This window comes from Elephantulus edwardii, unplaced genomic scaffold (genome assembly GCF_000299155.1).
Source record: "Elephantulus edwardii isolate Elephantulus edwardi_28Jun2011 unplaced genomic scaffold, EleEdw1.0 scaffold00268, whole genome shotgun sequence".
Taxonomy (NCBI): domain Eukaryota; kingdom Metazoa; phylum Chordata; class Mammalia; order Macroscelidea; family Macroscelididae; genus Elephantulus; species Elephantulus edwardii.
The window spans coordinates 2,626,234-2,640,440 of record NW_006400018.1 but is presented as its reverse complement, the minus strand read 5'-3'; the positions used below and the strand labels follow the sequence as shown (position 1 = coordinate 2,640,440).

Sequence of the window (14,207 nt, the reverse complement as noted above, 5' to 3'; positions counted from 1 at the left end):
CATCTGTAACAAATATCCAGGCATCAGCCCACTCACAAGCACAGGGCTTGCAAGATTCCCTCTTATGCTATCCTTGAGGTCAGAGACCCCGTACAGGCGCGGACGTCCCATTTTGTCACACGGGCGTCGTGGCCAGAGAGGACAGCGAGGCGGGTGTGGCACACAGTAGCTGTTGTTAGGTGCCCCTGAGCCGACTCTGACTCACAGCGACCCTCTGAACACAGACGTGAACCTGGCCCTACCCTGCGCCAGCCTCACCGTCTGCTCAAGTCCATTGTTACGGTTACTGTGTCAAGCCATCTTGTTGAGGGTCTTCTTTCCTTTCTCTGACCCTCCACCTTTCCCAGCATGATGTCTTTATTTATTTTATGATGTCATTTTTTAAGAACTGCCCCCTCCCACATATAACCAACAACTCGCCCCAAGTCTGTGTGACCAAGTTTCACCAGCCGTGACTCTGAGGTGCACCCTGGCTGCACGTCCAGGACAGACTTGTTTGTTCTTGTAGCCTCTCCTGTGGTTGCTGTTGTTAACTGCCATTGACTCACAACCAACCCGTAACTGTGGGTTTCCACAGACTGTCAATGGCACAAATTAGCCCCTATTTCTCCTGTGGAGCAGCTGGTGGATTTGAACTGCATGCCTTTGGGTTAGCAGCACAACTCTTTGAGAAGAGGCAACCACAGCTACTCGTGGCAGTCTCATAAGGGGCCAAAATGCACCAATGAGCTAACAGAGGCAAAAATACCTCTTAAAGGCAAATGCCAGTCTGGTGGCGGAGTCCAGAGCAAGTGGCACTGCTAGCATTCGGGCTTAGTGTCACCAGTGGCTCAGATCCACCAGAGACTCCACGGGAGGAAGACAGACAGCCTCTTCCCATCTCAATTAAGAGCCTAGTGGAGGGTCAGCTATGAGTAGGAAGCACCCGACAGCATTGTTTGATTGTGTACGGGAGGGACAACTCTGATGTGTTTGTTTTTCAGCAGCATGAATCCCACGGCTTCATCAGGAACCCCAGGCAATCCCGTGTTTTGGGTGCCACCCAACACCAATTACCCTGTGGTTCCAGGAGTCGTGTCTCAGGTACCCTTGTATCCAAGTGCCCAGCCTCAAGTCCACTTGATTCCTGGGAATCCACTTGGCTTGCCAGTGCATGTGACTGACCCACAGGCCCACAGAGCCTTGAAAGAAGGCAAAGTCTTAGGGGTAAGTGCTATTTCACTTTGCAAGCCAGAGGTCACAGGGCAGGGACCAGGGGAGGGATGGAGAAGGCGTGGGAAGTGCAGACATTCTTCAACAGAGTGCAGCTGGCCTGGCCTTGCTAAACACAAGTCTATATTAGAAAGCTCATCTGGGCAATTTTACCAGGGGTCTCCGGGCCTGGACATACTGCTATTTTTAGGTCCCATCGAGTCAAGTGAGCCTATGAATAAAAGATCTGAGCCCTGTCCTCTCATATGCCGTCCTCATCACCTCTGACACACTTGAACCGATAGCCACACTCACTGTGTTAACCATCTGGTTAAGGGTCTTCCTCACTTTCACTGCCCCTCCACCCTTCCAAGCATGATGTCCCTTCCCAAGGAATAACCTCTCCGAGAAACATGTCCACAGTATTAGAGATGAAGGTTTGCCATCCTTGTCTCCAAGAAACACTCCAATTGCACCTTTTCCAAGACATTTGGGTTCTTTTAGCAATCCGTGGGATATTAAGCACTCTTCTCCAATACAACTCAAAGGCATCAAGTCTTCTTCTGTCATCATTATTCACTGTCCGTCTCTCAGATGCATAGAAAGTGGCTGAAAAGGTCATGGCCTGAATCAGGCGCACCTCAGTCCTAAAACTGAATACAGGCTTTTAGGAACAGGGATAGAAACTTTAGATGTTGATCAGATTCCCAAATCCTCTGCAAGACCCGAAGTAAGCCACAAGGTGGCGCGCAAGACCTACGGGACTGAACGCCTCGTAGTCCAACAGAAAAATAGGAGAAAGGGTTGGACACTTCATTCATTCTTAGCAGAACAATTGCACAAATTAAATAATTAGGTTTTAGCGAAACAAGTGGGGGAAAGTCCACTTTGGTAATGCAAAGGAGGCATGATTGATGAAAGAGATAGAGACAGTGTGAAAGAGTCACAGAGGAAAGGAGAGAAGAAATGGGATGTGGGGTGGGGTGGGATGGGGTAAGGTGGGGTGGAGTGGGGGTAGCACACCCCTGGAAAGTCAGGGATGGACCCCTGCCACGTGATCCCTGGAAGAATGTGATTACACTTGTGACTCATGTTACAAAGTGTATGGTGTATGAATGGGTGGGTGGAAAGTTCATTTGCTCTTGTAAACTTTCACAAAAATTGCGGTTTTAATGCCAGAGAAGTAAGATCCAATAGGAGCAAAGACGAGCCTGTGGTTCTCTCGCAGGCCCTGCAGATCCTGATCGGCCTGGTCCACATCGCTTTCGGCTCCGCCCTGGTGACCGTCATCAATGGGAGATACACTGCGATCTCGTTCTACGGTGGCTTTCCTTTCTGGGGAGGCATCTGTGTAAGTAGCCCTGTCCCCTGGACTCAGGGCCACCTCGGAAAGTGATGTGGCCTGTCCCCTGCACAAGGTTCCTGGTCAAAGCTACAAATTCAACAAATCCAGGCCTTAACAGAGTGTTTTCCAAGGTCGTCCACTCAGGGGTCAGAATGCTATCTCCAGTTAGTGGCTGAGGGTGGGTGGCTTTTTCTAATTCACACTCATAAAAAACAAAAATAGCGACCCCTGAGTGTTATAAATCTGCAGCCCCTGCCTGGTGCATTTGCTTAATACGGTCAGTTGCTAACCAAAAGGTTGCAGTTTCAAGTCCACCAGGGGGCACTTCAGAACTAAGCCCTGACCATTTGCTTCCCATAATTGTGCCGTGGAAAAAACCCTACGGATCCCAGCTCTCCTCTGGGATATACTGGTTCTCCGTGAGTTGGGGTCAGCTCATGGCAGCTGGTGGTGTAGTGCTCAGCCCTGGGACCCCAAATCCAAATTCCAGAAGAAAAAAAATGTTTACTAGTGGGCAAGGGTGGCTGCCCAGCCTCAGAGCAGCAAAAGTGAGAGACAGAGACAGAGTGAGAGAGGTGTCTCTATGAGTTCACGTGTACATACACATGTGAACAGCAAGGATTGATAACCTACAGTTCATAGATGGGCTGCAAAGGTCCCACTTTGATAAAATACTTGTATGTTTAGATGTGCATTGCTTTTCTGGAAAAGTCCTAACTTTAATCAGATTGTTAGGGTGGTCTGTGATTCTGCAAAACACCTCCCTCCTTTCTTCTTTCATTCCTTTCCTTCCTGCCTGCCTGCCTTCCTTTCCTTCCTTCCTTTTTCTTTCTCCTTCTCCCTCTCCCTCTCCCTTTGCATGCATTTATGCTTCTTTCTCATTCTCTTCAAGATCTTCCTCCATCCCCATATTCCCTCCCTTCCTTCCCACCCACCCATGTCCTTTTCTTTCCACTGTCTGTTACGTAAAGGAGCCCTGGTGGCACAAGAGTTAAATAATTTGGCTGCTAACTGGCTGTGGTGCTGGAGACGAGTGTTGAGTATACCCTGGACTGCTAGGAGGACAAACGGGTTCATCCTGGAGAGGGTGAAGCGGGGCTGCTCCTCGGAGGCAAGGATTCTGGGGCTTGTTCTGACATACTTTGGACATGTTGCAAGGAGGGACCAGTCCTTGGAGAGGGACATCATGCTTGGTAGCATGGAGGGACAGCACAGGAGGGGAAGACCCTCAATAACATGGATTGATTCAGTGATTAGGGTAATGGGGGGTGGGTGTGTCAGAGACAATAAGATTGGCACAGGATAGAGCAGGGTTTAGGGCTGTTGGACATAGGGTTGCTAAGAGTCACAGGCAACTTGATGGCACATAACAACAACCAGAAGGTCACCAGTACAAACCCACTCACCACCACTCCAGAGGGGAAAGAAAAAGCAGCCTGCTCCTGTAAAGATGGACAGCCTCAGAATGCCGGGGGAAGTTCCACTCTGTCTGATAAAGTTGCTGTGAGTTAGAATGAACTTTCGTGCACATGCTGTGACTTGGTTTTGTTTGTTTGCTTTCTGTTATATAATTTCGCCCTGACCTCACACTCACAACAGCCTGGGGCTCAAATATAATTTCTCTCACCAACAGTGCAACTCCAAAGTAAAACAAATGTCAGCCAAAATCTCACGAGATTGCAGTACATTAGACTGTCTCACACACTGTGTCCATAGCAGGAGTGTTCATCCCTGGAGAAGGTCATCGGGACAAATGTCAATGAAAAAAAAAAAAAGAAGATCTTCAAAAAGATGGACTGACATCATGCTTGCCATGATGGCTTCACACATCGCCAGGGTTGTGAGGCCCGCTCAGGACCAGAAAGCGCTCCATTCTGATGAATACAGGGTCCCCGTGAGCTGCATTAAAACCAATCCATCCAGTCCTTGTGAGGGGTAATGTATATGAACTTTGTGGGTAAACCAGTGTAAAATAGATTTTTAAAAAATGAATTGCAAAAAAAAAAATTTAAAAAAAATGAATTGCAAGAAATTTTTTAAAATTATTTTACAAAAACCAGTCCACCTCAGTTTACTCATGTCAAGAATGTCAATCTGGGGGAGCTCTGGTGGCCTAGTGGCAAGAAGCTGCACTGCAATCCCAGAAGCGCATGGTTCGAATCCACCAGATGCTCTGCTGGGAAAGGAGGGACAATCTCCTCCTGTACCAGTCAGATCTGATTTGACGGTACACAGACACACAAAATAATAATAAAATAAAAAATTTTAAAACAGAAAAAAAGAATGTCAATCTGTATGCATTCCGTTTCATTTTTGACAGCTTTCACTTTTCTTAGATTTCAGACTTCACACATTCCATGTTCTAGTTATGAACAGATGTTTGTAGTTATTTCTCCTCATTCAGCCTGAGTTATGCAGATGCCACAACCCTGCTTGCAGAAAGTGAAGAAAACGTGAAGCATTTCTTGTGGAAAATAAAAGATTAAAGCCTTCAGTCGATGCATTACATGTCAATATCAAGAAAACAAAAGTCCTCACCACTCCAAGAGGCAATATCATGGTGTTGGTGTTGTTCTGTGCCTTCAAATCAACTGCAACAGCTGGAGAAAAGATTCAAACTGGCAAGGATTTCATTTTATTGTAACCCATTATCAACACCCACGGTAGCAGCAGTCAAGAAATCTAAAGATGCGCTGCATTAGGAAAGTCTACTGCCAAGGAATCTCCAAAGTGCTAGAGAGTGGTCACATTAAAGACTAAGGTGCACCCGATCCAATCCAGGGTATTTTCAATTGCTTCCTATGCATCTGAAAGCTGAGAAATGAGTAAAGAAGACTGAAGACGAATCAATGCCAAACAGTTCTGAATATGCCATGGATTGCCAAACGAACAAATAAATCTGTCTTGGAGGAAATGCAACCAGGGCACTTCTTAGAGGCAAGGAAACTTTATCTCATACTTTGGTTATGTTGTCAGGAGGACCAGTCCTTAGAAAAAATTATATCATTCAGAAGGTGACTGTGTCAACTCAACAGCCCCTAATAACAATGATGAAATGACTTGGAACTGACTAGATAGTCCTTAATTGCAACAATACCGTGGACTGCCAAAAAAAAAATAAATAGGTCTATCTTGGAAAGAGTGAAACCAAGTTTCTCCTTGGAGGCTAGAATTTTGAAGCTTTATCTTACATAGCTTGGGCATGTGGCCAGGCAGGACCAGTCCTTGGAGAAGGGCATCATGCTTGGAAGGGTGGACAGACAGTGCAGGAGAGGAAGACCCCGGATGAGATGGACTGACACAGTGACTGGACAATGGGGTAGGTGTGTCGGAATCAGTGAGACTGGCTCAGGACAGGGCAGGCTTCAGAGCTGTCTCACATAGTGTCACTATGAGTCACGGGCAACTCAATGACACATAACAACAATAACAATGATGGACGGTTCCAAGCTACACTGCAGAGGAAAGCCCTGGTGTTCTCCTTCCAGAAAAAGTATGTTGTTGTTGTTGTTGTTGTTGTTGTTGTTGTTGTTGTTACGTGCCGACGAGTCGCCTGCGACTCATAGTGACCCTATGTACAACAGCCCTAAACCCTGTTCTATCCTTCGCCAACCGCACACCCATCCCAATTATCCCAGTCACTGAATCAATCCACCTCATAGAGGGCCTTCCTCTCCTGCGCTGTCCCTCCACCCTTCCAAGCATGATGTCCCTCTCCAAGGACAGGTCTCTCCTCACAACATGTCTAAAGTATGTTAGACGGAGCCTCTAACTCCGTAAGATTTTACTGAAGATTATCCAAAAACGACTGGAACAGCACATCAACAGAGAAAAAGTATAGCAAAAGGAAAAAAAATTTAAAAGTAAAGCCAAGAAAGCCTATGGAATCGTTCTACGCCATACCCTGTGGTGTGGCGTGCCTCTATGGCAGAAGATTACATGCTACATGCCTACAAATATCCTTCTCTAAAGTTTCTCTCTAAGAAAGATCTTGAAATATCTTTCCCTGAAGGTATCCTTACTTGCTCTCTCTCAGCCCCGTCCACACCTACCTTACTGCAGCCATGGTCTTCCCTCTGCTCTGTCCAAGCGCACACTCGACCCTCAGTCCCTTTTTGTCAGGACCCTTCTCCTAGTCACTCACAGGGCACCTGAATATTCGAGTCCCATATATTTGAGGACAGTGAAGCCCTAGCACGCCACCCACAGGAGGCACCAGCCACAGCGTGCCCAGCTCCTGATCTTGAGTGTCCAGGGGCTGCCTGGCTCCTGTGATGCCTCCTTTCTCCTTCTACGAAGCTGTCCCAGCTCCCATCAGCCATCAAGGGTTTCCTGTATTTTCCATGCAGGACATTTCTGTTCTCTGCAGCCTTCAGGATCCTAGAATTACTTTGTCGTTTCCACAGATCACACTTACTGAACATCTACAAAGAGCGGGATCTAGTATGTGCATGACATGTCAGATCTGCCAGGCACTGGCACAAATCATCTAAAGACAGGGATGCACGGCAGCAAGTGTGGAGTCTGTGCTTCAGATGACAAAAATGATTTCTTTTATACTCAGAGAAATAAGTGACTTATCCTCAGTCAGGTCAGTTTTGAGTCAAAATTTAAAGCCAGGTCCTCTGAATCCTAGACTCTATGTTTATCCCACTTTGCTTCCCTCTCACATGGAATGCAGTGGCCCACTCATCCTGGTTCCTGAGGGTTCCAGCAAAGGAACCTACTATGGGAGAGGGAGTGCATGCTTCTGAACAGAATCCCAGAAGCCCAAGGCAGGGGCATAAAAAAGGAGCAAGGACCATGTGGGGATGGTCATATCTGACCTTTCCCAACTCCACAAAGGGGAACTGTCCCCATCAACAACACAATACCAGTTCCTCTCTCACTCCTGCACCTCTTTATACTCACCCAGTTCCAATCTTACTGCTCTGCTGGGTCCAAAATGTGTTGTGGTAGCTCACAGACCATACAAAACCATATTAGGGAGGTCAAGAAGCTATAATTCAGGTTAATAACAGATATCACTCAGTCAGGACAGCAGCCTAAATGTGCTCACAGGCTCCTCAGTCTCGTGGCTTCAGGCAAGTGTTACAAATCCCTTAGTCCCACCAATTATGCTTCTCCCCTGCAGTACTCAAAGAAAACACGGGTAAAAGGTCCTTACTTCTGACTCCGGGAGTGGCAGTCCCCAGGTTGGCTCCCTCTCATGTCAGCTCTCTAGCTCTGTGTTGTGGCCGTGGCACCTGCTGCTGCAGGTGTGGCTGGCACAAGAATCTCTGGCCCCCCAAAAGGCAAGCTTCATTCTCTTCTTTCTTCTTGTCTGGTGGTGAGCTTCTCAAAATCTGCTGCTCTGTCTGCACAAAGTCAAACTCAAGGCTAGGAAAGTCATTTTGAACAATAAGCCCTGAACACCTCAGGTCACTAGCCACTGACCTCTCCTCTAAACTCCTCTCTCTTCCACACCAGTTTATTATTTCAGGGGCCCTTTCCGTGTGTGCAGAAAAGAACCCAGGATCTTCTTGTCTGGTAAGTGACATAGTCCCTACAACTGGCTGTCCTCACCGGGCTTCTCTAGGATAAAGTCAGAGACAGGGAAGCAAATTAACACATGGTCTCTCTCCCCTTCACATCTACTTACTGTACCCAGACATCTACTTACTGTACCAGCCTGGGTTATCCAGTGCTGCTGAAACAGAGGTGCTACAGGAATCTAACAACAGGAATGTATGCTCCTCAGGGTGGGAGGCTAGGAGTCTGAATCCAGGGTCCGGCTCTAGGGGAGGCCCCCTCTCTCCATTGATTCTAGTGGAAAGTCCTTGTTTCCTTCAGCATTGGTAGGCCCAAGGTTCCCTGGAGTTCTCCACACATCTTTGCCTTCCCCTGTGACAGGGAGCTTCCCAGGATAGGGTCCTGGTTCCAAAGGACATGCTCTACCCCCAATCTTCTTGCTTGGTAGTCCTGAGCTCCCTTCCCCCCAACCTTGCTTACACTTTCCTTTATTCCCTTGTGAGACCAAAGGTGTTCCCAGGCACACCCCAAAAACGTCCCATTCATCAGTTTCATTCTGTTAGGATGTTACACCCCACCTTAATACCCTTACAACTGACTGACGGGTCATGTCTCAGATCACTGCATGGGGAATGACTGCTGCATTACATAATTGCCTTTCATTTTGCTTCATTGATATCATAAGGTGACACATATTCTGAAAGGAACACAGTTCAGTCCAGGACAGGGCACGTTAATACACACACTCTTAATTCCATGAGGAACCACCTGAGCCTGGCCCAAGTCACAAGCAGGAGAGAGCCCCCAGGACTGGGGAGGAAGAAACAGAAGGAACACCCCAGCATCAGAGCCTTACAGAGAAAGCACAGCCCTCCCAGGGGCAGGCCGCCCTCCAGCAGAACAGGGCACAGAGCAGGCCGCTGGGCAGTTGTGAATGCAAGCCAGCAAGGCCTCGGGAGGTGCTGCCCTAAAGAATCTGGCCAGCCAAGCTCAGAAAATCCCCTGGACAAAGCTCTGTGCTCCCCTAGCAATGGGCCAGAAGACATCTTTATTTCCCTGAAAGGCAGGTTGGCTAGGGCAAGGGGCCTCGGAGGAAGCGGGTCCCTGCAACCAGGTGGGAGTTATTCGAAAAGCTCCACAGGTAAACGCTACCTTCTGCATGTAGCATGCCTCAGCCTGTCACATCCCCGTCCCGAGGCACTTGGGCCAAGACTCCTGCCTGTGCCCTCTGGGATTAAAGAGTGTAGTGTTTACCATGGAAGCTCTGGTGGCCTAGTGGCAACAAGCTGCACTACAGTCCCAAAGGCATGTGGTTCAAGGCCACCAGCTGCTCCAAGGGAGAAGGATGGGCAGTCTCCTCTCTGAAAACCCGCTGGAAGGTCAGCTATGGGTCGGTTCCAACTTTACTGTACAAAGCAACAAGAAGTGTTTCCCAAAGATTCATGAGAATGCCCATAAGATGCTCTGAAAAGATGATTAGATAAACTTGGAGGGAGTGGAAGTCTCAATTTACCCAGGCGCCTTTCGTGAAGATCCACTGTCTTCATTCATTAAAGGCACTGAGAAGTCCTGCAAAGTGAACCTACTTAATTTTGTTTAGCTTTCCTATTTTTCAGAGTGACTTTACTCCCAGCGCCTTTTGCACAGGATGCTTCTTGCTGAAGAACTAGGGGCCCCGAGATGCACATTAAGAAGCAGTTGTTGCGTCTTGCTCATCTCAGAATTCTTCTTCTGTCCCACCCTCTGTGTCTTCCTCAGCTGAACGGCAGCACGGGCATGAACATCGTCAGTGCCATCTTTGCCGTGGTCGGTATCATGCTCTTCATCACAGATCTGAGCATCTCCATCACCTGGGATTGGTCCTATGACCCTTACTACAATTACAGCTGGGGTGTGGTGAGTATCCCTCCTGACCCTTCTGGGCTTGAACTTCAGAAAGATAGGCGAGAGTCTGACAATCACTTCAGCCAGCCCTGTAGGCTAAGGCGGAGCTGTCAGAATCTATTCCCTCTTAAAGTCCCTGCCCCGTTCTTGCTGCGTCTCTTTAAGCAAGTGACTTTTCTTCGTTTTGGTGTCTGACTGTGAAATAGTTACCTACTTTACAGAGTTGTTGGGAGAATTAAATGCAATCTTATCTCTAATAAAGGAGCTCTGTGGTGTGTTGGGAGCCCTGGTGGGTGAGTAGTAAGGAGTTACGCTGCCAACCCGAAGGTATGCAGTTTGAATCCACCACCTGCCAGGGGAAGAAAGATAGGCAATCTCCTCCCTTAAGCTTTACTGGAGGAGGGTCAGCTATGAGTTGGTTCTGACCTGATGGCACACAACAACAACACAGTGTGTTGCACTGCTAGGTCAGAAGGCTGGTCTTCTCCAGTGGTTCGGATCCCCCAGGGGTCCTGCGGGAGAAAGATGGGCAGTCTTGGCCTGTTAAGATTTACAGCCTCAGAAATCCAAAGAAGAGTTGCTATAGGTTAGAATAAACATGATAGCGGTGTGCTTGACTTTTCTGGTTACACATGTAATGTGTTGTTTACACCAAACCCCCTAGAGAGGCACTCTCTGCCTACTTCCCTCTTACTACAGATCAGGGGTCAGAAAGAGTTTTGTTTTTTTTTTAACAAGAGCTTGTTGTTGTGGTTGTGTGTTGTCGCATCAGACCTGACCCATCGCTGACCCTCCAGTGGCTTTTCAAAGGCAGTAAATTGCATGGGAGGAGATTGCCCATCTGCCTACCACAGAGCAGCGGGTGGATTCTGTTGGGATTGCAAACCCCACGCTGGGATTGCAGCTCGGCTTCTTACACTAGACCACTGGAGCTCCCTAAGGGCCTGCTACTAAATCTTTAAAGCTTTGCAGGCTGCTCAGTCTGTTACAATTTTATTCAACCCTGTCTTGCAGCCAACGCTGCATTACTCAATAAGCGAGGTAAAACGCAGGCTCACTTGAGTTTCCTCACTACCCTCCAATGAACAAGCTCACATTGTTTTCACATCAAAAGGTCTGCATCTAGGAAGGGCTGCCATCTCGCTCTCTCCCTACCCCATGGCACCTTCCTGAAGAAGAATTAATGCCTCTTTTAAATTCACAATCCCTGGCAGGAATGGGGTACCCAGTAAACAAAGCATGGCCTGACTTGTGAAATTGTTCACTACAGATTAGTGAATGATCTACAAGTAAGCCTGCGTTTATCTTACTGCGTAGTCCACTCCTACCCATAGCTGCCATGAAAATATATAAACAAATGAGCATGATCGTGTTCCAATAAAACTTTATTTACAAGGAGCTGTCAAAACATGACCACAGGACATACTTTGCCAAACCCCCTGTAGAGCAGAGCTGCCCAATGGCTCTATAAGTGGCAAGAAGCTGTGCTGCAATCCCAAAGGCAGTTCGAGGCCACCAGACGCTCTGCAGGATGATGGGCAGTCCCCTCTCGTGTGATTAACGGCCTCTGAAAACTCACTAGAGGGTCAGTATTACATTTTCTTTTACCTAATCCAATGTATCCAAACTGTTATACATTCCACATACAATTAATGTGGAAAACTACTACTTTGCTTTTTTGCATCCGGGGCACTAAATCTCTGGATTTTTTTTCTGTTTTTTGTATTTATTCCACATCTCAATTGGAACCTGGACTCTTAGGGGTGAGATATGAGCACATTTTAAGTGCTTCGCAGACAGAGGAAGTTCAAGGTTCGAGGTTACAGGGTTGGAGAGGGCTCCTATGGGAGGTTAACTGCCTGTGTCCATGTCAGCACCATCCTGGAGCTCTGGTGGCCCAGTGGCAAAAAGCTGCGCTCTAATCCTGAAGACATGCAGTTTGAATCCACCAGCTGCTCCACGGGAGAAGGATGGGCAGTCTCTTCCCATGTGACTAACTGCCTCTGAAAACCCTCTGGAGGGTACACAACATCACCTGCACACCACAGCCACCCTCTCCCACCTACTCAAGGTCATTTCTCCCAGTTCCCTGCCGCTCCCCTCAGGCCACCTTTCTTTTCAGTTTCCTCCTACAGCAGACCTTTTCCATCAGCGTATGAACATGCAGTAACTTCTTCCATTTTAAGCAAAAATGACAATTTCTCTTGGTCCCATATCCGCTACCAATTCTCATTCTATTTCTCTGGTGCCCTTTACAGAAGGATCTTTAAAATAATCGTCTGCTTTCGTTGTCTCCAGTTTTTGCCTCTAATACTCATCCTCTCTTGAATTCAGTTCCTTATCTCAGCTCCCAGGCTCCTCCCAAGCAACTCCAGGCTCCTCCCACCCTGGTTTTCCTCCATTCTCATTGGTTACTCTTCTTCTCTGTCTACTGAGCTGGCTGTCTCTCACCCTTTCAAGATCAATCCTTGGTCCTTGTCTATCTTCTCTACCTACTCACTCTCTTGGCATCTCACCCAGGCTCACAGCTTTGAACCCCGTTTCTATGACAATAACTCTAAGAGTATGCATATCCCCAGCCTATTTCTCTCCCAAACTCCAGTCCTATAATCCAGCCGTCTGCTCAACACTGGATTTTACTTATCAAGTCTTCTCTCTTTTTTTATTTTTTTAAGTCTTCTCTTGAGTGGTTGTGAGTGGGTTGTATAAATGATTAAGCACTTGACTCCTAGCCATAAAGATGGTGGTTCAAACTCACTCAAAGGCATCACCGATGACATTCTGTCTGCTTCAGGAAAGGCACAGCCTGGGAGGTTCTAAGTTGTTGTGTTGTTAAGTGCCGCCGAGTCGCAGGCGACTCATAGAGACCATATGAAGGAGAGTCCTCGACACTTGGGTGCCTTTCATACTCTTTCCAGGTTCATAGGGTTTCCGAAGGCAAGCTATTATGGAAGTGGATGCCACCCCTTCCACACTTGGGAGGTTCTATAGACAGTTCTAATGTGTTGTTGTTGTTGTTGTTGTTGTTGTTGTTATGTGCTGTCGAGTCACTTGCGATTCATTGCGACCCTATGTACAACAGCCCTAAACTCTGCTCTGTCCTGTGCCAGTTGCACTGTCTCCGATACACCCATCCCCATTACCCCAGTCACTGAACCAATCCACCTCATAGAGGGCCTTCCCTACACATATTTAATCCCCACAAGTCAGAATCAAGGCAACGACAGCTGACCATAAACTTTCTCTCATCAGTTTTCCTTATTTCAACTGATGACCACTCCATCCTTGCAGTTGCTCAGGGCAAAACATCAGAGTAACCACTGACGTCTGCCTTTCTCTCACACTAGCCAGTCCATCAGGGAATCGTGTTGGTTCAACCTCCAAAACATACGTACGCAAAATCCAGCCATTCTTCACCAGCTCATCACATGCTCCGTAGCCCCAGCCACCACCAGCATGTCTCAGCTCAGTCGTTGAAACAGCCTCAGCTTTTCCCCCTTCTTCTGCTGTCCTTTCTTCGCAGCTCAAAACTCATGTTCCCCTCCACTTCTCTGCCCAGAACCTTCCATTTTATTCAGAATAAAGCCAATTTCTTAATCTACTGTCACCAACCTCTGATGCCCGTGACCAGCCCCTGCTGGCTGCCCTCTTCGGTCTCCCTCTCTCATGAGCAACACCAGCTTCCTTGTTTCCACCTTCAGACCCCTGAGCTGTGCTTCTCCTGCCTGGCCCGCCCTGAGCTCACACAGAACGTGGCTCCTTCCCTCACCTTATTCTGTTCTTTCCTCAGTAATCCCCTTCTCAATGAAGACCACCCAAACCACCTTCACACCGAGTCATAAGCATCCATCTAGCACACCAATGCCCCCTACTCTAATATTCCCCCCCCCCTTAGTTTTAAATTTCTTAGGAGCTCTAGATAGCACTCAACTGCTGAGAGGTTGTCAGTTCTAATCCGCCCAGCACACCAATGCCCTGTTTTTGTTGTTGTTTTTGTTATGTGCCATCGAGGCGCTTGTGACTCATAGTGACCCTATGTACAACAGCTCTGAACTCTGCTCTATCCTGAGCCAACCTTACCGTCTCTGATGCACCTAGCCCCATTACCCCAGTCACTGACTCAATCCATCTCATTGATGGTCTTCCTCTCCTGCGCTGTCCCTCCACCTCCCAAGCATGATGTCCCTTTCCAAGGACTGGTCCCTCCTTGTAACATGTCCAAGGTATGTCAGAAGAAGCCTCAGAATTCTTGCCTCCAAGGAGCAGCCTGGTCTCA

The 14,207-nt window shown here is 47.8% G+C and overlaps 1 protein-coding gene across 1 annotated transcript in view; it reads left to right on the top strand.

Moving 5' to 3' along the window:
• Positions 1-987: 987 nt before the first annotated feature.
• The window catches only part of MS4A8 (membrane-spanning 4-domains, subfamily A, member 8), a 19,298-nt gene continuing 6,078 nt past the window's right edge, over positions 988-14,207 (top strand). The window contains exons 1-4 of the mRNA XM_006899898.1: positions 988-1,206; positions 2,420-2,542; positions 8,006-8,065; positions 9,806-9,943. Coding sequence (XP_006899960.1) covers positions 988-1,206; positions 2,420-2,542; positions 8,006-8,065; positions 9,806-9,943 — 540 coding nt within the window. The remainder of the gene's footprint in view (positions 1,207-2,419; positions 2,543-8,005; positions 8,066-9,805; positions 9,944-14,207) is intronic.